Here is a 17,082-nt window from a genome sequence, read left to right as displayed (position 1 = left end):
TGGTTTTCTTCTCTTTATTGTTGCTGGTTATGATGTGATGCAACTCTTTTTCTTTCTATGATGTTAACTGTCCACTCTGTCACACTTACCAGCTATTTTACCACTAGTGCACGCTGGTAGATCGCACCTCTAATAAATCACACATCCTTAAATAACTAAAGACACACAAAATAAACCATGAACTCTAAACGTGTCACAGTAAAACAACTGCCTTCCTCAGCATTAGGATTGAGGTAAGATTTTATAGAATAAATAGCAGCTCGGTTTATAAAGACTGCACATGGCTTTGTCCGTCCAAATTTCAGGAAAAGTTGAATTTTTATTCCCTAAACTCAGTCGCTGATGGCAGTCCAACTTCTACCCTAGACAAGGGAAATACTTTTCTACCAGCTCATCCCTTTTTATTGGAGAACCGCAATACCGTTGCGGTATTATACTGTGAGCAAAAAGTTCACACAGAAGAAAGGGTAATTTCTTACTAAGTAAGCAGTGTTTGAACAGTGACCGTGGACTTACTTCAAAGATACAATAAATCTTAAACCTATCTCAGTTTATATGACTATGAGGTCAAATGGAGTATTTTATATAACTCAGATAATATTATGTCTTACTATGCATTTTGTTCCAAATAATGGAACTGACTGTAAAAAAAGGGTGGGAGAGGAATACTGCCTCTCTTTCTGGATGATTTCTGTGTCGTTGCTGTACAGAGTATCTGGTCATTTTAAGGAAATGTGCATGCACCTGCAACTTGAGAGTTGCTAGTACCTTTTCTTAACAGTCCCAGCTATTCTGGACCCTGGATTCTGCTAGCCAAATCATGTCTTACTGTTTGGTTGCCTGTGACTTTGGAAGAAAATGAAGTTCAGAAGGGGGAGAAACAAGGTAACAATTCATGGGGATTCATTTCAGAGAGGAGAAACGGGTCCGTTTGTAAGAGTTCAGTTGCTTTTTGCTGCTGTTATCTGGATTTTCTAACTGCTCAGGAACGCAAGTCCAACATCTGGCGCTCTCTTACCTCTTACAGCTGTGCTGTCTAACGTCTGCCGGGGCACGCAAAGGAAGAGCTGCAGATAAATGTGGTCACTTCAGCAAGCGTGTCAGATCTTTTGAACCTTACACACAAACGGTGTTTGCCCCTTTCTGTCCAGGTCGCGGACGTTCTGCTGTGACATGACAGAAAGTGAGGTAACGGAGTGCGTAGCCACCGCGTTTCAGCATGCTTTGCGATTCTTTTCTCCTCTTCAGTGGCCAAGCCAGCCCAGAGCCCTGCGAAGGGCTAGGGTGTGTTAGCCACCAGGAGACATGTGGCCAGAGCCATGAGTTTGTTTTGAAGTCGAATAAATGCAGGTGTGGAAAGCTGGCTCCATGATAAATGCCGTAACACTACTCCCGAGGCTCCAACTACTCAGTAACTGCTAAGTCTTGTATGCTCTAATCCCCGCTTCTTGTGTTCGGGTTACTCTAATTTTCCCTGTCATTTAAGTTTGGTTTGGAGGGAGAATTTTGGGAAATATATTCCTCTTTCCAAAATCTCTTTAGTCTTTCCATCATCTCCTCCATTGTACCTAAGCTCATATTCCTACTGAAACGTTGCCAGTGGGACTGTCATTTAGTTTATACCTAAACCCCATCATCCACAACACGGAATTAGCTGCACAAAGCCCTGAGACTCACTTTGGCTGTGTGGGCATTCGAACACTTCACGTTTGCTTGCAGGCTGCACATAGGCTGCAAATAAATCCAAGAACTTGGAACTTTTTTCCTATGTCTTTTCTTTTGGAGAAACTGTTAAAACTCTTACGTACGTGTGAGAGTGTGATTATAGGCAGCGAAGGGGTCTGGCTGAGGAATACTGAACTTAATGCAGTTCCCAGCACACACTAAACAGTGAACACTGTTTAGGCCCTGCCAGCTGTGTCACAGTGTTTGTAGGAGATGGACCAGATGCACTAGCAGTCCTGATTTTGTTATTTCACCTTCTGATTATTTAGATAATGCACCTGGATCAAAATCAAAGCTGATTTTCATGCCTAGCTGTGGTCGTAAAAACAAAAGGAGCAAGGAAAATCAAACACGTGGAAATGACAGGAGAAGAAGCAGGACTTTTTTCCAAGTTTTTTATACCCAGCAGATCTAAGAAGGTCAGATTCCTAAGAAGAAATGCTCCTGAAAGCTACTTAGCCATGCTGAGGTGCTTTCAGGAGCATTTCTTCTTAGGAATCTAGTGATAACTAGAGTGATTCTTTACTGCTTTAAAGTGCATGCTAACTGCTAATTACTTATTTTTGTTTAAGCAGATTAAAAAGGCTGGTATGTGTCACCATATCAAAAACAACTGACACAACGTTATGGTAGTACTCCAGGAGAGTAGTGCAAGCTCGAGTGGTTAGCCCCTGAAAAGTGCTTCTCTTTGAAGGGGAATGTGTCTTTTTCCTGTTTGTCCTTTATTTTTAGTTTATTTCCCAGTAAATGCTGTCTTCCCAATAGGAGAATATTAGGGACTGCTTTTGATTCACCCGTGCAAGATGTGCTGGAACAGTGGATCTGAAGCTTGTAGCATGTTAAGAATTTATTGCTTTCTCTCTCTGGCCAAAACCAATTTATTGGAGAATGATTTGAGCAGAAAAAGAAAGAAGAACAGCAAATAAAAGAAATTCAAATTAAGTCTGAAGTAAAGGCAGTGTTCAGCCTGGGCAGGATGAGACCTTGGACCACGCTTTGGCTCGCTTCTGCCTTTCGTGCTGTGCCTGCTGCAGGGGTAGTCTGAGGTGAGATGCATTGCTGCTTATATTTTTGCTCTGAGAGCAGTTCCACCGTGTCACATGTAATGGCAGTTATTAGCAGCTATGGTTCCTGCGCACGCTCCTCTCTTGCCCTCTTTTGCACCTTTATTTTTTTTTCCCTGGGAAAAATGTGAAAGGTCAAATGCTTTCTTGAATAGCTGACTAAATATCTTCCTCAGCTAGAATGGCAGAAGATGCCATAAGGCAAATGTGGCTACAACTGGGAGGCTTCAGTCCATTTTTACCCTGTTCGTAAGACTAAACATGTCATCAGTGCTTAATATCCAGTGATTCACAAGTTGGATGTTGAATTCTCAGCCTCTCTGTTTGCACTCCAGTGTAATGCACAGCAGGCTGCTCTCAGCTGTAGCAGATCTCACTCTCCTTCTGAATATAACAGCAATGGTGACCTTTTAGAAATAATTGTCTTATTTCTTTTAGTAGATGGGGATATTTCTGAAGTCAGAATAAGCACAAAGGTCTTTGAATTTAAATCAATATATTTGCCAGAACAGTAACATAGAGGTAAAAATCAAAAGCAACCTGAAAAGAAAAACTGCTTTCATTTCACTATTCTTTTTGAAAGTAAGAAATCAAAGACAAAGGATATCATGCACATACAAGAATATTAATATGCAATTCTTCTCATATTCACTGATTTCCTTTCCACTGACAAATACAACAATATGTATGTCTAGGAGAATTTATTTTCCTGCTTAGTTAGTAGGATTTAAATTGCCATTTTTATTAAAAGCTGAGTTCTTCCTCATTTATCATTTTAAATTCCATTACTTGTTTCCAAGGAGATGGAAATATGCAGGAGAATCATCTGAGACTCTGGCTTGCGAGGCTGTTCTTTTTAATGAGAGCTGAATGTGCCCTGTTCTCCGAAACAAAATACACTTGGAGCTGCTGTAGTAAAGAGGTTGGGACTTTGAATTTCATTTCTTTCCAGGCCTACATTCTGCTCTGGGAGATGGGGAAGGGGATGGTAAGATGTTAAAACCAATTCCTGCTTATCACTGTCACCGTAGTGGCTCACCTATGCTGTTTTTTACAGCGAGGCAGGCGAGGCAGCCTGGTCCAGCCTCCCCACCCCTTGCTGGCAGTGGCTTTCTCTTGTCAGTTCTAGGAATTTCTTTCAGAAATCCAGCTTTGGAGAATCCAAGAATGGACCACAATTCATTTTTCTTCCTGTGAGTTCTTCTTCAGAAATACTAAAGCCTGGATCATGCCATAGATGCTAAAAAGCCTGTATTTGTTCTGTGAAGTGCCAGTGCTGAGTTCAGGACAATCAGAGGTTTCCTTTTTTTTTTTTTTTAAAACAAAATCCTAAATTAATTTGAAGGTAAATGGATCAGTTGTCTTACCTGAAGTAGTCTTCACCACCTCAGTTGTATTTCTTAACCCCGTAAAGGAAAATTGATAAAGCCTCCAGGACCTCGTGTCCCCCACCTCCACTGAGCTGCGCTTCCATTGGTAAATGATCTCTTCTCTTGGGTAACCATCTTATTGCAAGGGAAAATACAGAATGCTTTGTTTCATAGTCATTGCTAGGATTTTATTGTACTTTGGGGGAGGAAAACTACCACTTTCTATTTCTGGGAAAATCTGGAGAATTGCATATTGCAATATGCAATTATTATAACTTGCATATTGCAAGTTATAGATTGGTTTTTTTTCAAGTTACTTAGTAGTGCCTTTTACCTAACATCACATTTTATTTATTACAAATTAAAATAGCACTTAAGATAAATATTTCAAAAATGACTTTTTTGTTTTTGTGGACCTGACAGGATGCAATTTTGCCTAACCTTCAGTTACTGCCAAAAAAGTCTTCAGCTGGGCCAGGAATTCACTCCTTGACCTGTTTGCAAGAAGTCAAACATCCTTGAAACCAAGTATTGCTAATAGTAAAACTCTCATGTGCAAAGAGAAAGTATCAGGCCATAAGATGATAAAAGTAAAAATTTCTACTGTCATGCTAAGATATAAGCATAAATTAATCATATGTGTCCCAGAAGTTTTCATTTTTATATTAATATTTCTATATTATATTTCTGAACATATATTATTCAAGTACTTGAAAATAAGGTCAAAATAAAATTGAAAACCATGGGACTACGTCTAGTTAAGAATATAACCCTAGCTGACTCTGACTGTGTAAATATAAATTTATAATCAGTGATTTGGTGTGGGACAGGAAAGCGATTGAATATATTTCTAGGTATATTACTTACAACTTGAAAATTCCAGGGGGCAGGAATGAGCGTCCATGGGGAAGTTGTGTAACTGTAACTGACATTCAGCATCGATTGTCAGCCTAAGGAGAAAGAGATCAGAATATACAGAACACTCTCTAGAAATGTGTACTTGCGAAACAAGGTTCTTACCAATATTGAACAAGATTTTGAAATATGCAAATAGCTATCCTAAATGGAAGTATCAACATGTATATATTATTTTGGCTATTCCAAACATAGTAAGACATCATGGTTATTGATAAGCAGTGTTTCTTTCTTAGTTACAAAGGTCCTTATCATCTGCTTTCAAAATTGTAATAGAATAAGGTATTAAAGTTTTGTTCCTATGCATCTGAAACGGCAGCATTACTCATGACTAGCAAATCCATAAGTGAATATACAGGTCATCTCACACAAGAAGTGACAAATCTTTATGTCACAACACACCATAATGCACTATGGAGATGTATTTTACATGAAAAAAAAAATCTATTTCAGAAATGACAGATGTGAGTCCTCTGTCCAAATTTAGACATCTACATCCAAGACAGTCATCTAGACTGCATTCATAGCTAGTAGCAAAAAAAGGCACTCTGAGGATATACTTCATTTCTTTCCAAAATAGACATCTAAATAAAGTTAGAAAAAGAATGTGCTAGAAATGTATGTTTCTCTCCAAATAATATTAGGAGAGTCTATATAGTAACTCAGGTCACGTAGGTGATACAGATATCTTTCAGGCAGAGATATGTACTTTTAGAAAACCAAAATTAGAGAAAATGTATCTCCTGATGTGCCTAGTGAAAACTCTACCATTTTGCCTTCAGTACCTTTATTGTTGCTAGCCTATACATAGCTGCAGCCCTGTCATGAGCTGCATGATAGATGGATTAATAGCAAATAATCCATGAGAAGAAACAGCTTTGGAATGGAGGGCAGAGGGAGAATGAGAAAGGGGGAGGAAAAAAATAGAAGAGCAGAGTGCTATTTATTTGCTCCTTGAGTCTCCATGAAAAATACAACTTTCTATTCTTTGTCGCTCCTTGGTGTCCAAATGAGCAACTCTATGAGTTGTTTCTACTTCCTGGCTCCTGCATGCAGGTGCTCCATGCATCTGTTTCCCTGTGTCTCATACTTTAGTATGTAAAGGGGTCTTGTGGCCACTAGTGACCAAGTTGAGGAAGTCAGAAGGAAACTACATTAGGGATTTAGGAGTAAATCTAATTTTCGTTGAAATTAATGGAAGTCCTGTCTCTGACACAGAAGTAGAACGGGTTCTTTGCGCTTAGCATATTACCCTTTCTTCCTCATTTCCACCATCTTCAGTTTCACTTCAAGATAATCATAATACAAATCAAAAAAATGCTAAGGTCTTCCTTTAATATTGCCTTTTCTCTGGTGAATATAATTAATATAGTTTGAATCTGAGATGGATTCGGATTTACTACTGTTTTTATATTTTTTCTCTTGATCTTGATGACTTGATTTCATTAATGAGCAGAAAGCCAGTTTTCATAGATCACAGAAGAACAGCAATGCCGAGGTTCGCAAGGATCTCTGGAGATCCCGGGGGTTCAACTCCCTTGTTCAAGCCAGGATCAACTACAGCAGATTGCCCAGGACTGCGTCCAGTGAGGTTTTGAATATCTCCAAGAATGGACAATCCACAGACTCTCTCAGCAACTGGTTCTGCTGTTTAACCAGTCTCACAGTAAAACGCTCTTTTTTCCCTTTGAGCTGGACAGTTCAGCTAGTTTTCAGTTCATCTCACTGACCACCTACCTAGTCTGTACTTCATCAGTTTGTCAGTGAGGATATTGTGGGAGACAGTGTCCAAACCCCCCACTGAGGGTAAGTCTTCCTTGCTCCAGACTTCCCCTCTGGTTTCAAGTGCCTGTGATTGCTGAAAGCTGGTCTTAGCAGTAAAGACTGAGGTGAAGAAGACATTGTGTACCTTGGTCTTTTCCATGTCCTTTGTCACCAGGGCTCGTGCTCCATTCTGCAGAGGTCCCACATTTTCCCTAGTCTTCCTTTTGCTGCTGATGTGCCTGTAGAAGCTTTCTTATTGCGTTTCGCATCCCTTGCCAGATCCCAAAGCCCAGGTCCAGCTGGGTTTTGGCTTTCCTAAGTCCGTCCCTGCATGCTCAGACAGTGTCTTTTTATTCTTCCTGGGTCACCTGTCCCTGCTTCTACCTCTTAAATGCTTCCTTTTTGCATTTGAGTTTTGTCAGAAGCTCCTTCTTCATGCATGTAGGCCTCCTGCCACCTTTACTTAATTTCCTGCTGATTGGGATGGACTGTGCTTGGAGGAGGTGATCCTTGAAAATCAGCCAGCTCTCCTGGACTCATCTCCAGGGCAGTAGCACATGCAATTCTTTCAAGCAGACCTCTGAAGAAGCCAAAATCTGCTCTCCTTTAGTCCAGGGCTGTGATCCTGCTACTTGTCTTCTTCCCTCTTAGGATCCTGAACTCCACCAGCTCATGGTCATGGTCCAGCCCAGGTGGTCCCAACTTTCCCATCCCCAGCCAGTTTCACTCATGTTTCTACTTGACAAAAAACCTTAGTCTGAATTAGTTATTTTACTTTGAGAGGCACAATTGGCAAAAAATGTGCTTCACAAATGATGAGATTCTTACTGGTTTTTTTAGGAAATTATTCAAGGTTTGTTGCTTAATACTTAGGTACATGAGGAACTAACAGTAATAATTAGTCTCTCACATGTTCTATGCAAGATTTCACATGTGCATCTGTCAGAACATTGCATTCCTCAGTTTCCTAAAAAGATATTTTGCCTTTTTTCTTTAACGTAGATCTGCAGTGAAACTGTCGCATTTCATTTTTGAGTTGATCCAGGATATGGGATAAATCATTACTGGTGCTTGCTGTGACTCACTAGAACAACTAACTATACATTAATGTCAGATAACTGTGTTTCTAAAGATCTACCAGATACATCTCTTTCTAATGAGAGAAGCTGAATGGTTTGAAGAGAAAGGTAATGAAGTCTGAAGAGGAGGTAGTGTAGCTAAGTCCAATTTAACATTTCAAAAGCAGATCTAGCATCTTCTTTATCAGACTGACTTTGATTTGCACTGGATTTCAATTCCAATCATTCTCTTATCTCTTCTGGTGATGCAGTGTGTAATGAATGTAAAATAACTATGAAATGAAACTCTTTTTGTAATTCGGACAGTTCTTTCGATATTAAAAGCTTAACAACCAAAGCTTCATATCTGTTTATTAAAATGCTAATGAATATACTTTCCTTCAAAACTTTCTTTTTGGAATCCAATAAAAAAAAGCAGAAAACCAGAAACACTTAGAAAAAATGCAATCTGAAGCTCGGTGGTCCTATGCCTAAGGTCTTTGATTATGTACTCTCATTTTAAATTATATGCTCTCTTAAACAGATACTGTCTTGATCTGGGTTTTGCATAGAGCCAAATATTATATCATATATAATAAAAAATACATATAGGCTTTTCAAACATAGGAGATACCTTTCCTTGTGGTCACTGGGGGTATGTCATTTAGGTTAGTATGTATTGCATATGTAACTTTTAAATGTAGGCATTCATGTAACTGTTAATTATTGAAAAGTTTATAAAGGTAATCTGACTCAAAAGAAAAAAATGTATACATCATTGAATAACCTGGAGATTAGCATATGAAGTTTAGATTCCTGAAAATATTAATGGAACAGGATATATCTGTGGGTTTTGGATTAAACCATAAATGACCAATGCTGCAAAGAGAATCTTTATTTTCACAAGAAGTTTAAGGAATCAAATGATTTTGCAGGGTTGAGCTTCATCTAGCTAAAGTCTAATCAGGTTGGAATAGAAGCCTTTGACAAACATAAAATATCTCTTATATTGTCTTCAAGGATACTTCACATTCCTCACTTTAACAGAATACAAAGGTAAAAGGTAATAGAGACCAAATTACTTGCAGACAATAAAACATACATGAAAATGAAGATAAATTACTATAATGGTGCTTATATTGATTTTGACATAAGAATGTGACTATTTGTGAGCCAGACATTGCAATCTATAGGTAGATATGAAACTCTTTTACTGTGTCAATATCAAACATTCTGAATAGATTACATGCAAGTAGTACCTTCCAGTATTTCCCTTTTTCAGGATTGTACCAATAAGTGATAGAAAAAATAATGTTTTTTTTCCCTTTGAGTTAATATCAAATGGCCTGACTTCACAGGACTTGTGTATCAATACATTTTTACTTGGCCTTCCCTTGAGAAATTTGAAGTAAAGTCAGATGTAAATACCTTAGTGTGTACAACACTCTGCCGTCATTCCAGATCCTGAGCATCCTGTTAGGAGTTGTTATCCAATGGGCATCAGCTTTCTTGGAATTTCGGAAGAATGTATCTGGTATCCAGATCTTCCCAACCATGTTGCTGTTTAATCTGAGCACTTTTATAGTGCTGTTGAACTTCAGACGTCTGTCATACCACGTTTGGGCGAAAAATATATCAATTGTATATTCCTGTTGTGTTAACCAGAAATACTGATGAAAACATAGCACTTAGCATTTCACATTACTCCTGATATGCTTTCCTTGACTTCAAACAAAAAACACATGAACTATAGACTATAATAGAATTGATGAAAAACAACCCTTGGCAATTTTTGAGGGTGTTGTCTACCAAAGATTATTTTTTTAATACTTGTTCTTTTTCATTATTTTCCTATGGATAGGTTGACCCAAAATGTGAGTGAGTCATTGAGGTCCTCTTTTTAATCCTGTGTCCCCATATCTCAACCCATGTCTGATCAAACTAGAAAAGAATTACTTACTCCCTTGGATCTGTGACAGGTATAACTCGAACAGACTTGGCCTTGAATTTCCACCGCCCCACAGTTAATGACAAAAGTTATGGAGACTCGCTCTCCCTGACACACTAGCAAGCCAGTAGCTGGAAAGGGAACTATAGACCTGAAAAAAACAATCTGAGATTTCTTTCTACACATAGAAAATGTAAGAGTGAAGTAGGAATTGTGGTGGTAATGCTAAAGAACTCTCTCTCCCTCATATGGACGTATAATTTAACTTCTCATTAGGAATTTCAGGAAGAGGAGAGGAGAAAGGATTGGGGCTTTTTTGATTTCTTGCTGGCAAGAATGGTAGTATCACTGGTGAATGTTTTTGCCTAATTTGTCTGGAAGCTCAGTTTTACAAGAGTTAGATTCTTACAAGGCAGTGAAACGTGCAGCACAGTCATATAAATGTGAGCATGTGGTAAAACTATTAAGTTATTATTACGCCTTTTTTTTCAGCACACAGTTTAGTTGCCATTTTATATAGATTAATGCAGTCCTCACTTCCATAGTAATAGTAAAATGAGACTTTTTAGATAATACAGATAAAGCACGACATCAAAAATAATGGAAGCTTTATAATGTTCAGAAATGATGTAGGCTTTGTAATAATGTGAACATTAAAATTACAGTTAAACGTGGCAATCTTTTACCTACCATATTGATAGCATTCACTGGTCCAATGCTATTTACATACATATCAGTGTGAATCACTGTCGGTTTAACTGCAAGAGAAACAACAAGAGTTGCTAGCATGAGTGAAGGTCAAAATGAACTACATACAAGTCAAACACAGGCAAAAAAGTGCCTCTGTTGTATGGCTATGGTTGCCTCGCGTTCAAATGTTTAGCTCCAAAAAAGATAATACGATAGATATACAGTGGCAGTGACATCTCCAAGTTGAAATTAGATGGAGACACTGTGGGACAAGTTCTTATATCATTTGCCAATATTGAAACCAGTGTCATTACCTTAGACTGAGTCATATCTGACTGAGAGTATGTGCGTTTTGTGTCCGATCACAGCAACATATCTGACAAAACACTATCAGAGAAGGCAAACTTTTTCCTCTTGTGATTTGTTGCATCACTGATTTTACACTATAACGCCAAATACAACATGACTGCTATTGCCTGCAGAAATGGCTGCTGCTAAGTAAGTTTCATGAGCCCAAAGCAACAACACTACTCAAAGCTCTAGAACAGGAATAAAAAACAGCTGTTAGATTCATTTATTTTGAAATTACTCTATTGTGACTATATTATTCCCATACACCTTGGCTAAAAGATTTTTTTTTTCCAGATGCTGTTTATGAATGCTTAATACATTTCTGTTCTCTAAAGTCTTGGATTGGGAGAATGAGGCAAATTCCTCTGCTAATTTACAGGATATACATGCATTTAAGGTTAAAAACTCATGTCATCCCTCAGGGTGGAAAAATTCCCTGGTTCATAAGCCTCTATAAACTTGGTAGAAGCAGCCTCCCTCATTAAGCTTGCTGCTCTCTGCCTGCCTCACCCGTGAGTTCTCTTTTCCATAATATTATTCCTGCTGTAACCTCTTCTACAGAGGTATCGCCTGGCTGTTCTTTGCACACCTGGGACATTCTCAGGCTGACCGGCTTCCACTCGGGGAGACTCGTCTGTCTGGACTCCCTCTCTAACCAGGGGAGGGGAAGGTTCCTCCAAAAGGTGGTTTAGAGCAGCTAAGACTTCCCTTTTGAGTCCGAACTGGAGTCTGGCTATTTACACTGGCTGCAGGGGAATCCAGGGAGGGTTAGCCTTACTGGATTAAATTTATCTTTTGGAAATGCTTCCTCTGCTCCCCAGCCACTTCTTGCCCTGTGAGCCAGTGAGCGCATATGCTGCACCAGTCAATGCAGACTGGCTGCTCTCAGTGGCTCTGCGTCCGTCACATCATGCAAGGATCAGCCTACATTATCCTCACTTTGGCCTTCCTTTCCTGATCTGTTGTTTAACAATACTAACAATGTCTAACAGTATTTCTTAGCTATGTAAAGAAGAGACAGACTGGCTTTTTAGTTCCTCAAAAGTTAAATTCCAAATTTCTTATGCAGATGGATGATTGCAGGCAGCCTGACTGAGCAAATTAGAACGCTCTCAAGAGGCGTCTCAGGATGTATTCAGCAATCTTAATGACGGACGCCAGCTTCCAAAAGCACGGCTACTTTTTGAGACACTGATGTTTTACTACATCATATTTTGTTTTCGTAACTACTTTAAATAGAGTCTGCTTCCTGCGTAGCATAATACAATGTGAAAATTCTCTTAATCAGCCCACTTAATCAGAAGTGGGCTAAAAAGAAAAGCAACATACCTCCTATGTCAGGCCTCAGCTTGTTGTCATATCCTTCCAGCAAGCCATTTAAAATAAGAGTAACATCACTCTCATGGACTTTGGGAGTCAAAACCCAGGTCTTATTTGAGGTGTAATCTTCATAATCATCATCTCCCTTTTGAGTGGAACTGTTAAAGAAAGAAAAATGAGGAAAAGGAAAGTCTTGAAATATATGAATTTACAGACAACCCATTTGGAGACTGACATTACACACATAATCCTGGTTTTAATAGTACTGTACAAAACATTGAAAAGTAGCCTGCTTTATGTAAGGAGACTGACAGCAAGGATGTCACATAACAGTTGAGTTTACAGCTCACTTTAGCAAAATTTCCTATTAGTACAGTTGAGATCATATTCTATCCAAAGGAACATCAGTGCTTATCACCTTTGGCATGTGTATTTTTTCTCTCACTGACTCAGGTGGGACATATTATGAAACAAACCTAATTGTCACTTAGCTTATGCAACTCTCCACCAAAATATCACTTAGTATGTAGACAGTGCGATTGCATTACTTCCCTTTGAGAGAACGATTTGATGCAACACATTACTGACAAGACCAATAATTAGATTCATTCAAACAAACTGTCACACAGCCTCTCTCCGCTCTGATGAACTTCAGCTTGTTGTGCATTTGGAAGGTTCAGCACAAATTTTTGCCAGTGGTTTTCGTTTTTACTTTCTCTAACTAAAACCCAGAGAGAATAAAAATAGTCTGTCTGCTATTCTTTCTGCTGCTGAGCAGTATAACACCAGATCTGGTATAATTCAACCTGCTTAGCACAGTAAAAAGGGGCAAGTTTGGAATCAGAAACGAATAGCCTATGTTTAATGGATGTTTTGCTTTCTTTAAAATCAATGCCTCCAGTTCCAGAGGAGAATATAGAAATTAATTCAGAATATGACATCAATGGATATTTTCATTGCAGAATGTCAGTGGTAATTAAAGCTGAACGCCTAGCATGGCGCTAGGCAATTCTGAGTAAGCTTTTTTGCATAATATGCCAGTGCCCTTCTTTCCTGACCTGCTTCTATGACAAAGTTTGAACACTGCTGGATTTTAAAACTCTCAATGATACTGTAAATGTGTGGGGTTTGGGTACGAATGAGTCAAAAGCAGCAAATTTAATTATACTCCTTTTTCAGCCAGAGTCTGTGCAGTCTCTCGAGCGCGTGCAGGAGAGAGGCCGGTCAGCGCTTGCCAGGGCTCGGCTTGGAAGCTCCTCGGGACGCTGGCTAACCTGCCCGTCCTTGTGCTTGGGGAGCAGCGCCCGCTGCCGCCTCCCGGCACCCCCAGCCCAGCTTCAGAGCTGCACAGGCCTGAACCTGCAGTTTTTTACCAGCAATCAAAAGCTGAGTTTTAATTGGTGTTGTGCTACGCAGTTTTCTGCTGGTAGAGACAAGGAGGCCATGCTAATCAAATTGGGGAGGGACATTTGTTTATTCAGCTCTCTGGAGTTTCCGAGCTCTAGCTGCAATCCAAAGGAAAGTAACTGAAGCCGGGTTCTCCCTCCTGCAGAAAAGGGAAGCTTTTTAAACAGAGTCACTGCAAACAGGAGACACTAGATTGTAGGCTTTCACTCTGCACAAAATGAATGGATAAATCTAACTTTATGTATAAGAAGCCATCTTTCTGTCATATAACCAGTTAAACATCCCTTCTCCCAAGCAGAACTGTCCTTCTACAGGGAAAAGAAAAAGTAAAGCAAGCACGTCCTTCACAAAGACAATGTGTCCCTGGCTGTGAAGGGGATGAGCAAGCTTTGAAAGTCAAGGAGCTAGTTAGTAGAGCCTCGTGCGCTGGACATAGTGAAAATAAAGGATGAAAAAGCATATCTTTTTCTAGGGCTTGTCTCAAGACTTGAACAACCTTAAGGAAGAGCAGCCCGTGAGCCCTAAGGCTTCCATTTCCCCTTGATAATGATTTGTAGGAAAGAAATAGCTACTTGCTCATCTGCCATTTCAAGCCTTTTTGGCACTCCAAATCTGAAAAAGCAGAAAATGTTTTATGAGAGATTAGTGTGAAAGAGAGGAGAGGGTACACAGTAAATGTAACTAGGGGAAAAGGCCATTAAATTCCAGCTTTTATCTGAATTCCAAGAGGATCATAAATCGGCATGGATATCCAATTGTCTAAATGTCCGTCTGTATACAAGCTAGAACTAGCAGAGGTGCATCTCTACCCAGATGAGCAAGGCTTTAGCTATGCAAGTGCCATTAATTCTAATGAAAGTTATAATGACAAAGCCTGATTCATCTCCTTAAGACTGTCAGATTAGTCTTTCTGATAATATGGCCTAAATTTTGCAAGTGCTTTTAATGTCCAGAACAAATTTGATAAAGCTTAGATTATTCTGAAATGCTTATTGAAATCTGTTTTTATTTTTATGACTGCTAGAGGTTTCCAAATCTAGTGATCACATAGTAAGTAGCGGAAATATATTTACCTTTTTGCAAATTACAGTGTTATTTTTGAAAGTAAATGCTTCATACGCTGATACACTCTTACTGTCTGGGGTATTTCCACTTCTCACAGTAATGCTATTGCAAAATGTGTGCCAGACCGTTCCACACAGACCCAGTTTCCCCATTTGAAAAAGAGGGGGCCTAAGGGGGTCAGAATCTGAATTTGAGAACTGGAATCATAGACTAATTCAAGTTACAAGTGGCTTTTGGAGGTCATCTGGCCCATCGCCTGCTCAGTTCTGCCAGCTGAGCCTGTATGAGCTTCCTATGAGTATAATTACTTACATATATAACCATGACTGTGCCTGAAATAAAGGGGGACTTTTTTTGTCGAATTACTTGAAATACATCTTTGCAAAGCAGTTGGAGGGCAGAAATCAGTAAATGTTAATAAGCATTTATTAATTTAGATCAGAGAGGGCATTAATTTAGACCACAGGGAGTTTTGTGTGGGGATAACAGCACAAGATTGAGTCACTTTTTTTTTAATTCACTTTTTGGTAAAATGTGTAAAGATCTAGGAACTGGTAACTCATTCCACAATTACATACAAAATGTACAGTCTATTTAGCTTCTTGTCGCTGAAGTTTTTACCATGCAAGAGGTTAAAAAAACTTTCAACTCATGCTTCTTAGCTTTCTTACTATAAAATATACACACAAATCCTAATTCTCTATTAGAGAAGTTGTTACTTGATTTATAACATTTATATAGCTCTTTTGGGTGCTCATTGGTGAGGTTTAACTTAAGCACAAACCAATTACACTAACTAAATGTTCAGGGCCAGATTCTCCAGATCCTTGCTGGTCTTTACTGCCTGTACATTTCTTGTCTGGGCAGCACTTACTCATTGCTCTCCATGGGCAGAGGTACCTACTGCTGGTAGAACTGGTTTCTCCTACCAAGGGATGAAGAACTAATGAAGAGATGATCCATTTCATTGGCACAGCCTCTTTTACAGATCCCTTAATGCTAAATGTGGTATTTCTATGCTGGAAATATGTTGAAATAGTAGACAATTACTTGAGTCAGTCCCAGAGGATATCTGTGCTGAGAAATCACTGATATCTTAGGAAAAGATATTTTTCCATCTTCCTTTCTGAATCTTGTCCAGAAGACAAAGCAAAGCCTGTTATTCAAAGACTTTGTTAATGCGCTGATATACTGCCCTTTAAGCAGTTTGAAAACATGGATGTCCACATTACAGTTTGGGAATCCACTCCTATTCGTTTTGGATTCAATATTTTTTTTTTCTTTCACTTCCTTGGAATTAAGATTGAGATCTACATAAAATTGATCATCATTTTAGCAAGATCCAAAGAATAGCTATATTAGTGACATTTAGCTGTCCTTACATTTATTATCTTTTGGAGTCTTTTGGCTTAAATTCTTTGGTTCAAAATTCACGATAAAGGTGGATTATCTACTACAAAACTACTATGTTTTTGTTAATTGCTTGCATTAAGCCAGCAGTATAACTTTTAACAGTCTTCATGGTATCTCTCATTTATCCACTACTTTGGTAACTTGCATAGGAACAGTTTTCTGTTCCACAACATCTCTAGACCAGAGACAGTCTTACATAACTTCCATAAGAATCATATGTAATATTTCTTGGAAAGACACTACCATATGTCAGTCAAGATACACTATAGATTATTTAAAAATAACAGTCAGCAGCAATAATTTTGCAGTCTAAACTTAGGGACAGATTGTGAACATCTAATTTTATTAGTGAGAAATCATTCAAAAGGGATAATAAGTAAATATTTCCTGATCCGCAGGAATATGATTTTCACAACTTGACATTTAATGAGCTATTTGGGTGATGATGAAAGTAGTAGAAAGAAATTGGTACACTTCTCTGAAGCAAAAACCTACCATGAATGCTCAGTCTTTCAACATTCAGACATGAGGTCTTATATTTAGCTGGTCAAAATCTCTATAATTCCAGTGACTTCAACCAAGATATGTTGATTTATACCTGCTGTGACTGTGTCCTTTAACTTTTCTAAATATAGGAAGCAAATTTTAACCATTTCCAAGGGTTCTATTAAGAAACTTCACAAAAGAGTCAATTATCCCTGTGGGATTCTGCCTGCTGCTGCACTGCTGTTTGCAAGCAGAATGGGAATGGCCACAGAGTGCCTAAAGAAAAAGACCTCTGAGAGTGCTGGATAGCCATCAACTAATTAGTTCAGCTCCAACTAAAAACTCCAGTTTATTTGTCAAAAAAATCTGACCAATTTTGTCTTTGATACCAAATAGTCCATAGAAACTACAGGGCCTGCAACAAAGATTTAATGAACTACTCATACATGCAATAAATCTTCCACTTAAAACATGGATGTTTTCTACCTCTCAGTGAAGGACTGAAA

General features: G+C 38.7%; 1 protein-coding gene across 2 annotated transcripts in view; it reads right to left on the bottom strand.

Annotated features, from left to right (window-relative positions):
• The window catches only part of GABRG2 (gamma-aminobutyric acid type A receptor subunit gamma2), a 73,482-nt gene that overhangs the window by 33,333 nt on the left and 23,067 nt on the right, over positions 1 to 17,082 (bottom strand). For both annotated transcript variants that reach the window (XM_009690271.2, XM_009690272.2), the window contains exons 2-6: positions 12,215 to 12,363; positions 10,535 to 10,602; positions 9,325 to 9,545; positions 5,027 to 5,109; positions 4,157 to 4,294 (exon numbers count right to left, since the gene is read on the bottom strand). In XM_009690271.2, the coding sequence (XP_009688566.1) occupies positions 4,157 to 4,294; positions 5,027 to 5,109; positions 9,325 to 9,545; positions 10,535 to 10,602; positions 12,215 to 12,363 (659 nt within the window). The remainder of the gene's footprint in view (positions 1 to 4,156; positions 4,295 to 5,026; positions 5,110 to 9,324; positions 9,546 to 10,534; positions 10,603 to 12,214; positions 12,364 to 17,082) is intronic.

Source organism: Struthio camelus, chromosome 13, assembly GCF_040807025.1.
Source record: "Struthio camelus isolate bStrCam1 chromosome 13, bStrCam1.hap1, whole genome shotgun sequence".
In the NCBI taxonomy this organism is placed as follows: Eukaryota; Metazoa; Chordata; class Aves; order Struthioniformes; family Struthionidae; genus Struthio; species Struthio camelus.
The sequence above is the reverse complement of the archived record's forward strand: the minus strand, read 5'-3'. Positions and strand labels throughout refer to the sequence as shown.